The sequence below is a fragment of the Gopherus evgoodei genome, chromosome 17, assembly GCF_007399415.2.
Source record: "Gopherus evgoodei ecotype Sinaloan lineage chromosome 17, rGopEvg1_v1.p, whole genome shotgun sequence".
In the NCBI taxonomy this organism is placed as follows: domain Eukaryota; kingdom Metazoa; phylum Chordata; order Testudines; family Testudinidae; genus Gopherus; species Gopherus evgoodei.
The window spans coordinates 5,532,475-5,552,160 of NC_044338.1; the positions used below are offsets into that span (position 1 = coordinate 5,532,475).

General features: G+C 36.1%; 1 protein-coding gene across 4 annotated transcripts in view; it reads left to right on the forward strand.

Annotated features, from left to right (window-relative positions):
- VMP1 (vacuole membrane protein 1) overlaps positions 1 to 19,686 on the forward strand; it is an 83,212-nt gene that overhangs the window by 54,336 nt on the left and 9,190 nt on the right. For all 4 annotated transcript variants that reach the window (XM_030536622.1, XM_030536625.1, XM_030536623.1 and 1 more), the window contains 3 exons: positions 6,218 to 6,298; positions 11,666 to 11,782; positions 14,291 to 14,352. In XM_030536622.1, the coding sequence (XP_030392482.1) occupies positions 6,218 to 6,298; positions 11,666 to 11,782; positions 14,291 to 14,352 (260 nt within the window). The remainder of the gene's footprint in view (positions 1 to 6,217; positions 6,299 to 11,665; positions 11,783 to 14,290; positions 14,353 to 19,686) is intronic.

Sequence of the window (19,686 nt, forward strand, 5' to 3'; positions counted from 1 at the left end):
TAGATGGGCAGATAGAGGCACTTGTGCTGGGTCAAAATGTGAATGCCAATTCAAGGAATTGTTTTCAAAAAGCATTCTTCCTTATAGATGTCTGTGGATCTCTTGTGTGTTTTAGATAGCTACATTCAAATACTAATGAACCAACCTCTGGTCCTGCTATTCTTTCCTGCTCTTTTTAATTGACTTGTCTTGTGGAAGCCATAGCTCCAAAACAGAGCCTACAATGCTAGCACCACGGCAGCAGTTTTTCTGCTGGACACAAGTGAATGGCAAGTCGTGCGCAAATTTGTGAAAGGGAGGCATATTCACCTTGACTCAATACTCCGCACCACTCACAGCAGCTCTCAGCATGTTGGAAGATCTAGTTCTCTTCAGTGTTACATGGTTACCATAGACCCAGTCTCGTTGTCCCTTGAGGGATACACCTTATTCCCATGAATGGGCCCATTGAAACTTTAAGGACTGCTCATGTAAGGGTTACTGGCTGCTGCCCCATATTGTTAATGTTCAGAGCTCTTAGTGACTTTCAGTTAGCTATCTGCCATGGGGCTGTGAACTGGATGAGTCTCTCTGCTTTAAAGAAGAAAAACAGAGTTGCCTGAATTTTGGCCATTTCACATTCTGAAACCCACACCAATCTGTCCTTTAAGATTCACTAATTACAATTTTGTGTACACTTTGTATATACAAAATCTGAATCAATATCAGGAAATGATTTATGCTGCTGGAAATGCATCTACTTAGCTAATACATTGAAGAGAATCCTTTAAAGTCCAGTATAATTTTGTCCTTCTTGTAAAAGCAAGGAAACACTCATGTTTTAAAACGAAGGAAGGAAGAGGGGAAATGTGACTACAAATTTTGTAAAAATGGAAACAAAACAACCCAAGGGAATGAAATGAGGCCTTGCAGATGAGGCACAGAATTACTTTATGTGCACTTTGCTGAACAGTGATTTTTATAGTTGCCAATGATCTATGTTAAGATATACACAAACCATTGCTATAGGGTTGTGAGCTGGATCCTCTTGGTAAAGCTTGCTGAGAAGCAAAAGGTTTGGTTGTTTTTTAATTTCCCCTTGATTTTGTTCGCCTGCAATTTGCAATAACAAAATGTTATCATCAATACATTGTACTTCAGTAAGTCACTTTTTTTCATAAAAGGCAGATCTGGAGCAAAACTTTTTAAACTGCCAACTGAGACCTGTGATTCAGTATTTCAACATTGTCTATTTTTTGATGATGCTTATTTCCATTCCAGTTCTTGTGATCTGATGATTAACCCAGTGAAGTAATATATAATCATTTAACCTTCCCTTGCCTGTCTTGCAGTAGTCACAGGAAATCTATTCCCAAACCAAAAACAAATCTTCTTTGATAGCAACATAGTGAGTAAAAAAAATACTGTAATGTTAGGGTGAATGAATCATAGTAGCGGAGAGGAGAAGAGAGGAAAGTCTAGATTCTTTAATTTTGAGGGAATATGTTTTGCCTGTAAGTAGTTTAACTTTATGTATTTCTTTATTTTAAAGTAAGAAATAGATTAATTATATGAGAGTTAATTGTTTTATTAAACACTAAAGAATGTATTGAAAAAGAATCTGTTCCCAACATCAGTCTTTTCTCTTGTGCGCTTGTATTGTGAAATAGGTAAAAGTTGTGAAACTGATGATGATAGTGTCTGAGAAATGAAACTTATGAGGGGTTTTTTATTATTGCAGATGTTCTAAAAAATTGACAAATTAAATTTGAGGAAGCAATAAAGTTTTCTACATTTGTTTCCATTAAAATAAACTGCTAAACACTGCAACTGCATAACTTGATAGTGATTCTAACCTGTATATTGCTATCCAATAGACTTATGTAGCTGTGATTTTATTTTAGTTTGGAGTAAAGTATAAAATGCACAGACCATAAACAGATAAAATTAGTTTAATTTACTCCAACTTAAAATAGTGCTGTCTTTTTAAGTTTTATTTTAAACATAACAAAAAAAACAGGAGAAAGAGAATCTTAAACTGAAAATAGTTAACATGAAAAGTAAATAACTAAAGTTATCTATAACATGGAATATTATACTGTTACTACTGAAAAAAGGCTTCAAAAAAGAATAAAATGAGCTTTTTACAATTGTCCTTAATTTTTGTAAATCACGCTTTCTGAAATGGGAAATGTTTGTTCCTCTCTGGAAGAAAATATTTTAATTTGAGGTAGGCTGTTCACTTTTTGAATTGTAGGTGATTGTATTAGATTACAAATGTCTTTTAAAGCTAAGTATTTACTTCTTTAAAGTAAAATGTTAATTTATATTTATGCTGCTTAGCATAGACTCAAAATCTGTCTATAATTTAGTTATATTATAATTATGTTCTATAAATGTTTTGCTAAATGTTACCTCATAGTTCTTTCGCTAGAGGGTTTGTTTCAAATTCTAACTCATAAACATATAATAGTAAAAATTAAATGCAATCTACTTCCGTTGTAATATAGCACATACCTGTTTGAGTAACTGGATTTTAATGTCTTTTAAAATTAGTTTAAAGATGTATTAAACCTAGTTTAATACAATATTGTGTGAAAACTTTACTTGGTTTAAAGTGCAAATGTCACTTTAATTCCATGAACATTGTGAAACGGTTGGCAAAATAGGAACTGAAAATGTCATGCTCATATCGAATTTTGTTATAAAATACCTAGAGCAACATCTTATGAAATTCCTGTGCAGAAGGCAGCATTTTCTTTAGTTTATCCTTTCAACAAAGATGTGAATTCTGTTTCTGAAGTAAAATTGGCTTTTAAAACAATACTTTAATAGGCTTTTTCCAACATAAATAAAATTGCCAGTAGGTACGCTTTTAAAACAGTATTTCCATGTTGATCTTCATTAGGCTGTGTTTTTCCTTCATTTGTATTGCTCTTAACGACTTTTATCGGTGGCCGTGTGATCATACTGAAATTTTAAAAGGGTCTCATTTCCTCTCTGCTCATCACGCCTAACTCATGTTAACCTTAGTGGAAGTTGTGTGTGTACTGAGCAAATGAGATCTTCCCATGTATCTCTTCTCTTACAAGTGCTTATGCATTAAACTATTTCATATTTGTTTTCAATTAAAAAATAATTTTGAAGAAATTTTAGTATGAGAAGCTGCCACCCAGACTGACAAAGAGCAATATATTTGACATATGAAAAGTTTTGGGCTATCCTACTTCATAGATCAATTGTTATTTACAGCCACAAGTTTTAACTGGTAACTAAAATGTAGGTATATTTTTGTGATTATTGCATAACAAGCTGCTTTCTTTAATGCCTAGAATTTCCCTGGTTGCTTTATCCAGAAAGTCTGGCAACACAAAACCCCTTAATATAATTTCTTATAAATGCAAAAATAGAAGATAAAGTGGTGGAAAGCATTGATAATCCTGTGGTAGCTTCTCAATTTAGCTAAAAGGCAAGATGGTACCATGAAATGTCTCAAATATGCATTTCCATATAATTAGTATAATAAACTGCTTCTTCTCAGACACTTTTTTTTCTTCTTTGGGAAGACAGTTCAAAGTATAAAGATGAGAAAGTAAAAATATTCTATATTTATAGATACTTTCCCAAATTTAAATTTTTAGTCTCAGTCCCAATGAAGCCACTGGAAGTCTTAAGATTTAAACAGGAGCAGGAATGGGAACTTGTTTGTAACCTACTTGTGGTTTCAATAGCCTGTAAACTTAAAGCAGAAAACAAATTGGAAGGAGTTTTAAATATAACTATTTTATCCTATTTTATTTGTCAATAGAATGTGTAGATAGTGGGTTTTGAGATGGTATATATGAGATGTTATTACTATTCGTATAGCAAAATTTCCCACTGGAGTATCATAAAAGGGAATATCGGATGAGCACATTTTAAAAAATCCACATAAACAATAAATGCCCCATTATGGGGGCGGGGTATAAAAATCTGACTTTGTTTTTCTATTTTCTTTAATTTATAGTATTAATTTTTGCTAGTCCTAATTTGGAAGTGTTCTAAAAACAGTAGTTTAAAAGAGAAAATTTCAATGATCGCTCTTTCTACAATAATAGAATTTCTAAATTGAAAACTTTTCTCAGAGTATAAAACTCACAGTAAGTAAAGTTGTAGTGTGGATTTTAACATTGACATAATTGTGTTTAAACAGAAAAATACTTAGGTTAGAACAATAACCTGCCTGACTGTCAAAAGCTATCTTTAAACCTAAAATTACCATTCCAATTCAAAGAACTCAGTTAATTACTAAGAATCCTCCAAATTTGTTGGTTAAAAGTGCCATAATGAATAGGTTTTATTTTACTGTAGTTTGGAGAAAAGATACAATGTTATATGAAAGATCTTTTTAATAAAGCTGAACAACAAGTGGAATAAATATTAAGTTGCTTAAATATTTAAATTTTTATTTTAAAAACGTTTACATACGTGAATCACATCCATTTGCTTACTGCTGTTGTTCATGAAAAATATTTGCTGTTTATATGTATTAGTTTACGTTTCTGAAGGTTCTGTTTTTAGTAATGAGAATAAGTTTTAAAAATGTGTAGGTTGAAATACATTAGCATATCTAGCCATGAAAGGGGTAGAGGGGTTAATAATCAGATTGTTAGGCAAGATGCTTGCTATGAAAGGAGGTTGTGTCTAACAATCTTTGTAACAGAATATAAAAACATACATAATATCTGACTTTTGACAAAATCTTATTAATGTGAACTCCCCCAATTTTAAGCACCCTAATATCAAAGTATTCCCATTTTATATTGCACAGTTTGCTCCAAGCCTGAATAGATGTCTTTGCACATGGATCCACTTAAACAGACCTGTTTTAATTTGAATAACAATTGTATATTCTAGCAGGTTTCTGTTTTACTTCCTTCATTTTTAAGTAAAATTAATATACCTCTGTGGGATTACATTTTATAGTAACTATGATTTTAAAATAGCCATTTTACTGTCTATTTGATAAAGCAACAGACACTCTAAAGTTTATGTCAAATGTTTCTCTGACTTTAAAAATCAGAAAGTAAACAGCACATTAAATGACAAAGCTATTGTGTTTTAAGTGACTGAAATCAGTATTTTACAGTCTTATTAGTGATAATTGTAGCCATGTTCATCCCAGGATATTACAGACAGGACGGGTGAGGTAATATCTTTTATCGGACCAACTTCTGTTGGTGAAAGAGAAAGCTTCTAAGCTAAACAGAGCTCCATTCCATTGCATTCTTAAATTAATTCCATTCTTAATTAAATCCATTCTTAAGACTCTGTGTAGCTCAAAAGCTTGTCTCTTTCACCAACAGAAGTTAGTCCGATTAAAAGCTATTACCTCACCCACCTTGTCTTTTTCTTAGTGATAAAGCATTTAGATTAAGGAATTTGTGGGAAATAGAACTGTTCACCCCTATCATTTTTATAGACTTCAGTCATTTAAATGCATTATGGCACTGTTCACAGAAAAATATTTTGGAGGTAGGCTACACGTGGTTAGAATGGCTCTGATGCAGAGGGAATATAGCCTTAACATTGACATGACCACCTTCTTCATTGCTTTTTAAATCTCAGGGGTGAAATCCTAGCTCCAATAACATCAGTAAGAGTTTTGCCATTAACTTTGATGGGGCCTCAGAATCTCAATTGTTGTAGCAACCAGGAGCACATGTTGTTGGAGACCCTGGTTTGAGAGCATCTTTCCACAGTGATAGAGACGTGAGGTATTATGGAAATACTGTGTGCTGACCTCACCCTCTGAAAGTACCTTCTACCGTCTGTGACATACTGCTGATGGCCTTGCAGGGATTAACCTCTTCTGCAGCATTAGGAGTAGCAGTAGTGGAAGCAGCAACTCAGGGGTGTGGAAGGGAAAATATACTAGAAGGGATTATTCTATAGTGGAGTAATCTGTACCTATGTGACATAATTTGGAAGATTTATGTCTGCAGGAAAAGCTAAAAACTGGTGACTGTAAATGTTCAGAATTTCAACTTGGCTAAACATGATGAATGTTTGGTTCACTGTTTGGTTCACTGACGTGTTAGATTTGCTTTCTTGTCTTAACAGCTCTCTAATTGCTCGCTTGTAAAATACAAACGCTAGAGGACAGGTTTGAGAATATGAAATTATATGCTGTACGTTGCTCAAGAGATGCTTTTGTTTCGTTTCCATCCTTATTAATGTCCTGCTTCCTTGTTTACAGGACTTTGCCTCCCGAGCTAAACTGGCCGTCCAGAACCTGGTGCAGAAGGTTGGATTCTTTGGCATTTTGGCCTGTGCTTCAGTAAGTTCATTCCAGTAACACAGTTTGGGGAGTGTGGGAGCAGGGAAGTGTCACAAAAATGTGAATAATCTATGTGAGATTTATTACTTACCTGCAGTGAAATAACATTAAATTGCCCATGGCTTGGTCTGGTTTTTAGTAACCCAATTTTAATCTTCACGTTCATCAAACAAGAGCTGTTCTCCATGTTGGGGGAATGGAGTGTTGGCGGTGGTAATTATTGTTTGTGGAAGCACGTAGGAGCTGCAGTCATGGACCAGAACCCATTGCGCTGGGCGGTATATAAACACAGAACAAAGATGGCCCCTGCCCCGAAGAGCTTAGTATTTTGTTTCCTTGTTGTCTCAGCTCTCATCAAAAACTGAGATGGATTAACAAGGCAGTGAGAACAAAACAAGGGGGATGCATACTTTCAAGGAAGATTTTTAATAAGTTTAAGAAAGCCCCAACAACCCCCAACTCAGGGCTTCCCTATGAGTGTCAGGATGGCTTGCTATCCACAAGATGCGGTGGTTAGTTATATGGTAAAGCCTGTTACAGTGAAGCCTGATGCTTGCTGTGATGCTGCTGCTGCCTATGAATTGGAAAGATTTATGGTCCAGTGTGCCTCACATTGAAGTTTTAGCAGAGTAAACAAAGGTATCCTTAAAAGCAAGTTAAATGCCCATAAGCTTCTACTTCATAACAGGCAGCAGACTCTGTATTAGTCTGTATCGGTCTTGTCTAATGCAAGAGCGTGCCATGTTGCCCACTATCCTGTGACTAAGGCGTAAGCAGGCCTGCTCCTCCTATCCTGATTCCGTAGAGAGTGAACCAGTTCTGATTTCTGGGGATTAGTCATAAAAAAAATGTATCCTGGTTTGTTATGACTGGTTCAGGCACTACCCTAGGGTCTTGATAAAACCGTGTTTTCATTTCTGTAGATGTCTATGACGTACCTGGGCTAATAGTTCTCCGCACTTCTGCATTTTAAACAAGAAGCAGGAATAGAAATATCCCCCACATACATAAAATTGTCTATGCAAAACACACAACCAGGTTACAATGGTCACCCACAGTGATTCCTCAAAATGTGTCTATAAGACATTCTCTCAGCTCACCCTACCCTAAGGAGCCCAAGAGAGCAAATGGACTAAGGAAAGGGAGTGAATCGTAAAGTCACAGCCCTCTAGCAGTCTCCTGTCTTCTAAACCAGGAGGGTGTTCGTTCAGGCACCTCCGCTAAAGGCTATGGTGATGCCCTTATACAGGGGAAGCAAAAGTAGCAACGTCTCACAGCTTGTAGGGTTTTAATCCAGCACCTTTAAAATTCCCTCTGAAAGCAAACTGGAAGCTGTTAGGATTTTTTTTTCTCTCCCTGCTGTTGCTGACAGATGTGATTATTGGTGGGGATGCATTGCATATCCCAGTTGAGACCTGTTGCCGTCCTTCGGCACCCTCTGTGAGCCTAGCTTCTTTATTAGCTTCCAGAACTTCAGAGATGGCAAATAATAATATTTGTAAAAGTTAGGGCCCTTACATTTACTGGCAAAGATCAATCTGATTACAGTTTTTGGCATGGCCCTCATTATCACGTAGCTGGCAAACTCCTTCCAGTTTAAGCAGTCAATTATTTTTTGTCAAGGTCCAAATTTCTTCATCCAGGTATAGTCAAGGGCCAGACTCCAGAAAAAATAATACCTCCCACCCCCCGCCCCCAAAATGATAAATAAAAAGATATAGGGGTCCATTCAAAAGTATCTGGCAATCCAGATTTGGCATGCAGTCCACCTATTGACTGTCCCTTGTGTAGAGCTAGATCACTGAGCTGAATTATACTCAAAGCTCTCAAATTAGTAAGCTTTTGTCAGGTCTGACTCATCATTCTGCAGTCACTATCTCGTGAGACGTTACTGAATAGCCTAATGTATCTGCTTTGTTTAATGAGAAAAACAATTTAAAAATGGTAGATGACTTATCAGAGCAGTTGGACTGGGTAAAATGTGGATATCGGGAAAACAGGAGCATATGTAAACATGGGAGGAGGGTGTTACTTAGTAATGCTTTGGTTTAGTGTTCAGTCGTTTCTTAGTGTGATGCAGTATTACCAACTAAGGTGCATTGTATCTTAAATGTGAGTTAGCCTATCAGCTCAGTCTGCTTCTGCTGTACAGTATGCTATTTGTTTTCATGCATGTGGAAATTCCGGATGACTAGTGTACACTAAGTGATGAATTCCTTTTTAAAATGTAACTTTTGAATTTTGCTTATGAAAACATTATGAAGACAGCATGATATGAACTTCTCATGGACAATGCTTCAAGGAAGACATTGGATAATTCTAGGGAGGCATGCTTTGTTGCCTGTGTTGACCAAAATCATTGCGCACAACAGAGACTCTTTCATTCCCACCAACGGCTCCCTGTGTGCCATCTTCTCATCCCTTTCTATTTCAGGGACTCCCTGAGTCTCCCCATATCAGGGGCTTTGTGTCCCCCCCTCGCCCTGCTTTGCCACATGCAAGGGGCTCTGCGTGCATTTCTCTTTCTCCCCATCATTCTTACTACTTTTGTTTTCTGGCTGGGAGGTAAGTTACTCAGGGTCTTAACATTGTAAACTGTATTGGGAAGATAGGCAGAGTTGACATGGGGGTTGGGGAAGGGGACTACATTGTGCAGAGTTCCGAAATTATCACATTAGAGACACACACAATTCCATATTTGTGTCAAAAGCCTCACAAGCTCAGCTAGCAGGGCTGATTGGCTATAGTTTTATTCAATGGCAATTTGAAATGAAGCATTGGCACTGTCCTGAAGATAATTCCTGCAGCTCCTATTTTGAGGAAGCTGCAGCCACTTGGCCATAAAGAGTATTTGCCCAGTGTTCCCAAGTTATTCTGTTGTTGGACAGGACTATGCTCACAGTTGGGCAAACCCTGGGGAGTCTGACAGTTGTCACTAGGGGAAAAAAGCATGTTTTTAACTTGTTTGTTAATTTGTAACCTAGTATGGACAATGCAATCTGTAGCTTTAACATCTAGAATAAACCTCAACCAGCTAAAACTATAAATTACCTTGTCTGTATTAGAATTTTAACACATTAGCTAACGCTTGTTAAAAACATACACATTTTCCTAGTGAAGACAAGGCCATAGCAGAATGATCCTAGCCTGTGGTATCTGCTATCCCTACCTAACCTCCAAAGACTATCCACCATTGGATTCCATTAATAGCAATTTATTTGGCAACCTAGCAACTAACTAGCCCTTTACCAGTACTTTGAGCTCAGATAACTTGTCTAGATCTGTGAGGGCTCTCCAGTTTATGAACAGAATGGCAAAAGCAGCCTAATAGATCCTTATGGTAGGCCAGTGAGGATTTCACATCCTGTGGTTAGCTTTTTCTGACGTCCTTCCATACTCATTTTGGGTATGTCTAGATTAGGATAAAAGGAGTGTTAAGACAGCACATGTTAGCAACATATTTTAACATCCTAACGTGAGCAGCTCATCTTGTATTTTAACAGGTGTTAGCTGGTTGAGAGGAACCCTAGGTTTCCCCTAGTTAATGCATGTTCAGATACAACTTACCTCATCTATGCTATGGTTTTCATGTAGAGCTGTCAAACAGTTTAAAGAAATAATCACAATTAATCACAGTTTTAATCTACAAATATAGGGTTTTTATATAACTGTACACAAAAAAACAAAACAATGTACAACTTCAGCGCCGACAAGTCCACTCAGTCCTACTTCTTGTTCAACCAATTGCTAAGACAAACAAGTTTGTTTACATTTACAGCAGATAATGCTGCCCACTTCTTATGTACAGTGTCACCTGAAAGTGAGAACAGGCGTTTGCATGGCACCATTGTAGCCAGCGTTGCAAGGTTTTTGTGTCAGATAGGCTAAACATTTGTATACCCATCCATGCTTCAACTTGTAGGCACTAAAGTCATAATAATAATTTTACATTTGTAAGCTTCACTTTCACGATAGAGATTGCACTACCATACTTGTATGGCGTGAATTGAAAAATATTATTTCTTGTTTCTTTTTTACAGTGCAAATATTTGTAATAAAAATTAATGTAAAGTTAGCACTGTACACTTTTTATTCTGTATTGTAACTGAAATCAGTATATTTGAAAATGTAGAAAAACATCCAAAAATATTTATAATAAATGTAAATTGGTATTCTAGTATTGTTTAACAGTGTGATTAAAACTGCAATTAATTGTGACTTTTTTAATCTAGTTAATTTGTTTTGCGTTAATCGCTTGTTTTCATGTAATAGTTACAGTGTATTGAGTAATGTGATTTTTTTTTTAAAAAAAAACAACACCTTATAGACTAGTGTAGACTTGTTTTGTGAGAGAAATACATCCCTCTAATAGGTAAATCCAGTTAGTAGCTTTCTAAAAGTAAGATGGTTATTAGTGTGGTCAAGATGCAGCTTAAGCAAAGATGGGCATGAGTGGATACCATTTGATGTGTCTTGCCTTCTTAGGAAAGTGGTGGGTGCTCAAATGAACTTCTAATTAAACTTGGAATTACTAATCTGTAACAACCTGTTAAATGTTAACCATATATTAAAACTTGAAATCTTAAATGTCACTTTTATAGCTCTCTCAGTATCTAATTTGCCTATATTTATTTATTCACGTAACAGAACAGGGAAAGCAGAAATACTGTGGGAAAATAGCAGTGTAATTCGCTGCTACTGTAAGCAAAATATCCTTGTGTGTTTACTCTTATCTGACAGATGCAGTATGCTGTGGGCTGTAGGTTAAGTATCAAGTCTTGGAATCGGTTGGTCTTTTCTTAGTATTATGATCCCTTCTCTAAAATGTTCTTGAAATTAAATAAAAATTCAAGGAAAGAGTTTAACAATAAAGAAATCCTTTAATTTTTAATGAAATACTTTTTGTTCTTTAAATAAACATCTTTGCTTTTTGTTCTTTAAATAAACATCTTTGCTTTTTATTTATGACTGTAAGTACCAGGGGTTTTATGCCTTTCAGACAGAAATCATTGCAGATCATTTTGAGCATTGACTCACACGAGCAACGTGCTTGTCAGGGAGAGAATTTGAGATATCACTCAAACTGCTTGCTGTGTTTTCTATGCTTTTCATATGGAAAACCTCTGTTACTCTTTTATCCTCAGATTAAAAGAATAGCAATCAGAGTGGAATTGTCTGGGACATTGTCTAGCTGAAGCTTAATGATTTAAGTTATGGGCTATAATAACATTTTTGTGTGTATTAAGCCACAATTTTGGGATGGTTTTGAGGAATGAGGAGGAGGTCATTTTTCAAAGTTTGAGATATTAAGTAAAGTGAATGTAATGTTGAGTTCTGGTTCTTTTTTCTTTCCCTTATACTTCATAGATTCCAAATCCTCTGTTTGACCTGGCAGGGATAACATGTGGCCACTTTCTGGTTCCCTTTTGGACCTTCTTTGGCGCAACCTTAATTGGGAAAGCAATAATTAAAATGCACATCCAGGCAAGTACATGTTACACCTCTTATAAAACACTGGGGAGGATTTGTTGTAAGGAGGATTTGTTGCACCGTTATCTCTGCAGTATTTCAGTGAGCTGTGGTGACCCCTTCCTGACTCACTGTGGTGAAAATTCATTTGGTGCAACAGATTTAAAATAAAGGTTCTGTTGGAGTTACTGTACTCAAAACTTGGGCAACTAAATAATCTATGGCTATAAACTCACCGCCTACACCACTCAGGAAATTGGTTAGCCAAGTTATTTACCTAGGGTTTTTACCAGATGGAAAAGGCTTCATACTCATAATGAACTTACCTTTTTGGTAACACACATACATGTTCGTTTTCAGAGAGCGCTGGAATGAGCGTTTATCAGTCAGGAAGTATTTTTAAATGTTCACTTTCACTTGAGTTAGTCTTAAAGAAAATCCCAATCCTTTCATCCCACTGATGGTCTTTGCTGAAGCCAACCTGGGGCCATGTGTTTGGACACCTTGGCCATTATTTTCAAAAGTCACTGGTGACTCAGACACTTCAAAGGGGACTGAGTTTCAGAGAACAGGTAATATTTTCTGAAAATGAAGCCCTTTCAATGTACGTTAAGTTGGACACCCAAAATCACTAGTCGCTTCTGAAAATGTTGATGCTAGCTTTTAAAGTAACTGGAGGAGCTTCTCACCATTCTGTTCAATGCAAGATAAATTGGTATTGTATTCAGTTACATTATAGTTATTGGTGATGCTACAGCTGGATATATGATGTGTCCCTAACTATGTCACCTGCTTTGTAATCAGTAGAACAAATGTCTTTTGATTCAGCATCCCCAGTAGTAATGCACTGGCCACAGTTGTATAGCTTAAAAATCTTTATCGTTACTTCATTAAAGTAATGATAGTGGGTGGCTGCATGAGATTACTACTTCTTCAATACACCCAACCAGAAGGATCTCATCCCAGACCAGAACTCCTGTTAAAGGGGTATTCGTTCCACCTTATTTTATCTGCCTTTCTATCCTACTTTGCATAGTCTTAAAATGAAGGCCAATTCATGGGTCAGAAATCTTGATGTTGAGTTTATTGTGAAAAGACTTGCATTGGTCAATGCCATTTTTGCCTTCCTTGGAATTTTATATTTAACTGAAATGTGTATAGTTAAGCTTTATTTATTCTGACTTGGAAAAGACTAAAAATAAAATAGTCTCTGTGGGAAGTAATTCCCAAGATTTTTTTAATCTGTACAGTGAAATTAATTTGAAGAGAGTTTGTTGTTCTCCATTGCTTTGCAATGTAATTTCCAGTGATCTACACTGGGATAGTGAAAGCAACAAATATTCCCAGTGCCTTGTACTCTTACTTGGTAAACCCTTTCACATCATAAATGTGTTTAGCTATTAGAATTACATTTTGTGTGTTGTTTTCTTTCAGGCAAATTGTGCAATAATCTGGATTTTGTAGAGATTTTGCTGTAAATTGGAATTTTTGGAAATGCAGTGGTTGTGGAAAAGAACTATAATAAAATTAGAGAGAAAGCCAGCGAGTCCATAAGCATTGCCATTTTATAGTTGCATTTAATTGGCCCTTTTAATCTGGACCATTGAATCAAAGTTTTATTAATTTCCTTATTCAGAGCCCAGTTAATTTACCTCTCATCAAATTATAAATACACTATAGTGGAGACTATATAAACACTATGTATCGTCTCACCTACAATCTGTAAAAGGGCAAGCTATCAAATCTGACAAAAATGGGATTAACAGTGGCTACATTAACATAACTTTAACTGTAGCAAGTAGAGTAATACAGTTATCATGAGGCTTTGGATTTATCACATAAGGCATTTTATCTACTTACGTTCACCTTTCTGTCACTGAAATACATTCTTATTTTAATTTTTTAACTTTCAGTATCTAGGGCAATCATCTCAACCAGGTCACTGCCTCTAACGGGAGAAATAGTCTAATTTTCAAAGGCAAATTTGGATACCCATGATCTCTTTTATTTTGTTCCTAACGTGGTAGGTCTGTGTTCTTTACATTGCCCTTCTAGGGGATAAAGTCTTGGAACCAAAAAGATTCACTATATTTCACTACCATGAAATTTTGAATTTTATCTACCCAAATGTATGTTTATAATGGGGACATAAATTTGTCTTTCTGCACAGAGATGGGTGTTTTTTATCCATGAAGACACTGGTGGAGTTGTGACCTTAAGCGTCTGGGAATTTAGGTTTAGGGAGGATGTGAAATGGTTAGCAACACAGGCTGGAAAAACATTGCAAGAAGTTAAATGTATGAGGAAATAGAATAACAGTTTAAAAGTAACTAGCGCTTATCTGTTCTGCCTCTTTCATTGAAAAGGATGATATTGAAAAACAGTGACACTGAAAGAAAAGTTAAGGGAAAATTATCTGTAAGTGCAGAAGAAGAATTGGAAAGAACATAAGTTGTCGTGCTCCATTGTCCTCGCTTCCTTTTTGATTAAACATTTCTCTAACTGATGTTTTCCTTCCTACAGAAACTTTTCGTAATTATAACATTCAGCAAACATATAGTGGAGCAGATGGTGTCCCTAATTGGGTGAGTAATTCTATGACTGACTAATACCTTCAGTGTTTGAGTGGAAGAATACTAGGAGTCCAATCTAGTATGCTGAAAGTCAACTTTCTGCTAGAGGAGGCAATGCTTTATTCTCGAAGTGCAAGCTTTGGCCAGCAAAGCTGGTTTAGATCTTATTTGAGCTGTCATTTCTTATCCCAAAGATTTCAGCTACCTCAAGTGATATCCTGACAGTTTGGATGGATGTAGTACATCTCTACCCCGACATAACGCTGTCCTCGGGAGCCAAAAAATCTTACCGCGTTATAGGCAAAACCACATTATATTGAACTTGCTTTGATCCGCCAGAGCACACAGCCCTCCTTCCCCTTCCCCGGAGCACTGCTTTACCGCGTTATATCTGAATTTGTGTTATATCGGGTCGCGTTATATCGGGGTAGAGATGTGTGTACATATCATGTTCTTATTATGAATTAGTGACCCTGCTAGCTGAAGATCTGCAGTATAATCTGGTAGCTTTCTGTGATGATATATTGTGACTCCTTATTAGAAAATGAATGAACTGTCACTACTTACAATACATAGTGTTCACAAGTAGCTTAAAGGTGGAGGCCCTTAGAAGAGACATTCCAAATATTTTATTATATGAAATACCTTATAATATGTTAGGATGAAAACCTGGGCATAGCATTGTAATCTTCTCTATTACAAACATGTTTTTTCATTAGAGAAAGTTGCGAGCTGTTTAGGGATAAACTGTTCCTATTTTGAGAAAATACCTGTCTTTTTCCAGACTAGTGTGTGTGTTAGGAAATGATGCAGACTTGTTCTAAGCTCAGATTTGATTTAAAACGTCAGGGGAAGTAGAGCAAGAACACATGTAATACCCAGTTTAAAAAAAAAAAAGATAATTTAAAATACAATGTATGAATGTATTGGCATGATGGGATTTAATACTAATTGAAAAGTATATGTAATCAAGCACTGATTTTCACCGTGTCACTTAAGATTTACCTATTCAGTCAAAAATGCTGTATAATTTCAAGAGCCCAAGTCAATCTGATCATCCCTTATTGGCAATCTAAGTAATATGTTCCCAATACACAGCATTAAGCAGTGCATAAAACTACGTGAATACAAACAAAATATGCAGTTAATTTGTCTCAATATACATGACTTAGTGCAAATCATCTTGTATTGCATCACTAAATTGTGCTTAACTGTGGGCTCAAAGACAAAAATGTTGCAGACTTTTTTTAATATATTGTTCGGACTGCTCTGACATTAGAAGAGGTGGTTTTTCATTTTTATTAAACAGTGGTTTAAATGTAGTATTTGATCTGATGTCTGATATACATAAGGTGTTAACAATCTGATTTCAAAATCAATTCTAAAGATGAGTTTACGTGCTCCTTAAGGACTTTCACTCACTTTTGAGGACACATGATTGATAGCCAGGACTATTTTTGTTGTCTAATCGTTAACTGCTTTTTTAGTATATAAAAAAATTTGGTCTCAAGAAGAGTTTCTGGATAGGAATGTCTGGAAATAATTGCTATTGAAATATGTAAACTTGAAGTAGTAATGTTATACAAAGAAATAGGAGGGTCTGATGCAACATTCTTGGGCACTTCACTGATGGAACAGATCTGATTTTATTGCTTCCTGAGTTTCTCATTAGGAGTCTGGATTGTAACAAACTTCAAAATGAATGTTTTTTGTTTTGAATATTCCTTTAAAAAAATTCTACTGGTTAGAAATCATTAAATTGTCTTTTTTGACATTAGCTACTCAAAACTGATTTGTTGTTTATCTTTGATCAACACTGCTGCTGAGTAAGGTATATTTCCAAAGACTTCCTCAAATGCAATCTTTGGGCCAAAGCTAGTTTTTTCTTTCTTCATCTGTCTTGGAGACTTTTGAACATATTCACAGGATTTCCGCTGGCTTCAGATTTTTATTAGACAGTTGATGTCAGAATTCAAAAATGTTCTTGGGAGACCGTAAGTTTTTTGGAATGTCCCAGTATCCTTGACTTTTTCTCAAACACAGTCTGCTAGCATTACCTCATCAATTTCTCTCTAGAGTAGTATATAAAGCACTTAAGCAACAGCTTGCATTAGAAGTTCTCAATCATTATTAAGTACAAAGAGAATACTCAATGATCAGTAACATTAACCTTTTTAATCACATTTATGCCATTAGTTTGACTTGAGAGAGTCTGTAATTCCTAGATGTTGCCTTTTGCAAAACAGTTTCTAACCAGAAAGATTTTTTTAAAAGAAAATTGATGTACAGGATCACCAAAGCCTCGATGGAAGATTAAGTTGAACTGTAAGGAGAGAATTATTAACGTCCTTGAAATTGTTGCGATTTTATGCACTAGACCATATTCTCTTTGATAAATAGATGAGTCTTAATCTTTAATGAAAAACAGAGTTCTGTGCAGTTCTTTTCCTTAGGATTGCAGTTCTTTACTGATATTGCCAGAGTCTGTGTTCATTGTATCTTGAACTTGCAAAATCATCCCTTTAATACAGTTCAGGGTGCTTTGGTTTCACAATTTTATTTTGTAGAAAGTTTTTCTTACAAACAACCTACCCAAACACTTCAGAATTAAAAGCCATTACATAAATCAAAAGCTGAAAGATACTGAGAGGCTTAGTGAGGGAAATGTTGTCAACCAAGTTTTGAAATAAAATGGAGAAGTCTGAGGTACAAAGACCTAAGGGCTCGTCTACACTTAAGGGTTATTTTGGATTAAGATAGGGTGTGAATTCTAAGTGCAGTAGCTGTTCCCCATGTGGACACTTGTATTTTGGAAGAAGAGTGCCTTTTTCCAAATTAGCTTAATCTACTTCCAAAGTGCTATTCATTTAAATCAGAAAAAGGTGCTCTTATTCTGAAATAAGAGCATCCACATGGAGAGCTGTTCTGGTCAGCATCCCCATGTTGGCAAGGCTATCTCACCAACTGAGCCAGGGTGTGTGGAAGAGCACCCAGGAAAGGAGAATGGTGCTAGCTGAAGAGGATAGAGCATAGAGAATAAGAGAGGGCCCTAAGAAGTTGGAGCAAGATCACAGAGGATTTTAAGCAGCAGGGCTAGTTTTTTCAGGAAATCAATGAGTTAGATTATTTGTGTTATTGTAGAAGCCCCACTCATGGCCTAGGACCTCATTGTGCTAGGTGCTGTACAAACACAGAAGAAAATGTCAGTCCTTTCCCCAGAAAGATTCCAGTCTAAATGAATGGGAAGCAAGTGAAGTTGTTTTAGGATGGGGGAGAGTGTACTTGTACTTGATTGTATGTGCAAGAAGGTGGGCATCAGTATTCTGCACATGCTGGATTCTGGATTGCTGCTGAAATTCCAAGTGAGGTCTGAGCTGAGAAAAGGCAGAAGGCCATTGAAAGATTGGCAGGGGGAGCCTCGGATCACTCAGCTACCAATGATATCAGCAAATAATTTGGAGGTTGCAATGTATTGTATGTATTAACTATTACTTTTGTATTCTCTGACTTAAAGAGGAGGTTAGTTTACTAAGCAGCCGTGTTACATACTTTTTTGTACTAGTTTCAGGCCACAATTAACCAATTTTAAAATTGTTTAATTAGTAGCTAGATTGTGGGTTTTCTTTTGTGTTTTTTAATCTTTCGATGTAATTGTTTTACCTACAGCTGCAGGAATGTTTTTATGAAGTCACTGAGCATATTGCTTTTAAACATGATCACATTTGACTTTGAAGTGGTGATTTCAAATGGGCATTAGGAATTCCCAGAAAGCTACTAAAGCTCAAAAGCAACCATACAAAGAACTTTGGCAAGCTGTAACATTGCTGAATGATTTATCAGAAAGAAAAGTCCACCCTTTGGTTTTATCCTGCTGTTAAGGAGTTGCCATTGCTTAGTGATCAAAAAAGAGGACAGAAGAAAAAAAAATTGTGTTCTAGGTTCCTGCTGGGAGTTCTGAGCTCTAGCATAGTGCTGTGTAATGTTAAATGGCTGCCAAGTTTCACCCCAGAAGTAGCTGCACTTCCATAATTTAAGTTTTTATTACATATATATAGATCGTAAAACCTGTTGTTAAAACACTTCAGCATCCTTCAGGAACCCCGTGCAAATGATCCTCATTAGAACTTGCCAGTAGGAAGCTCATCCCAAGCTCAGGCAGCAAATGCTGTCATCATAGTCCTGCTGCCTACACAGTCAGAGGGATGTGGCCACTCTTCTTTTCACAGAAAAAGAGTTTTTGTATGTACAGTATATGTTCCTGTGATGATCAGGATAAGGTATGAGCAATGTTTGAGCTGGGGAAATACGTACACTTGCTCCATTTGACAGTCTCAATTTCCCTTCTAAAAATAATGCCTCAGGAAATTAATTGTTAACTAGTTGCAAAAGACAAACAAAAAGTGGGGTCCATTCAGTCAGTGGTATTTATGCAAAAATATAGACTGTAGCACTCCTGTGCAGTTTAAGGGCTAAATTGTCAACGCCATGTCCTGCAGATTAGACTTATAACTTCCATTAATGCAACAGCAAAGTCTGAGTCAGAAGACATAGGTCTGAAAATCTAACCCGAAGTATCAAATATTTCTTCTGAGCAATTTCTCAATCTAGGGTTTCACCTGAGCCAATTTTTGATGCTTTAAAGCCACACAGGCCAGTTGGAATTTGACTAGTTTGCACTAGTAATTAAACAGCTTACATGAAACCAGCCTGTATTCATACTTGAATCACTGACTTTATGAACTAATGGTGTGCCGCTCCTTGTTACGTTACAATTCACAACGCAACCCATTGACTCAGCAGCAAATTAGTCGTAACTGACTCTTGTGACTTTATCTGTAAAGGGCATTGTGCTTTCCTCTTGACACAATTTTTCATCCAAAAATGGTGTCAGAAAACGTCAGCCACCCAAAAGGTTTTAATTTTTTCCTTTGAAGTTTTCCCAAAAAACCAATACTTTTTTTTTTTTTTTTTTTTTTTTTAGCAGTGAGGACAATTATAGTAATCTATAGTGTGGCCTTTTCTATCTTTTCATGCAGAATAGTTTAGCTTTGTGATTTATTCTCCTTAATATGCAAAGTGAAGCTCTTTAGCAGCTTCAGGACCCCAGCAATATAATTTGGAACAGTAAGCATCAAACTGGCAGAATCCACATCACTTTGATTTTAACAGAACACGGTCCAAGGAGCAAGATCTGATTTACAAATCTCATGTCCTGTCTTTATATGGACCTTTGTTTTACATAAATAACTCAGCACTAATATGGTGGAAGAAGTCTTCCTGAATTGGCACCAGAATTAAAATATATATTAAAAAATTGCTTCTAATTTGCATTTTAGACTGACTTGC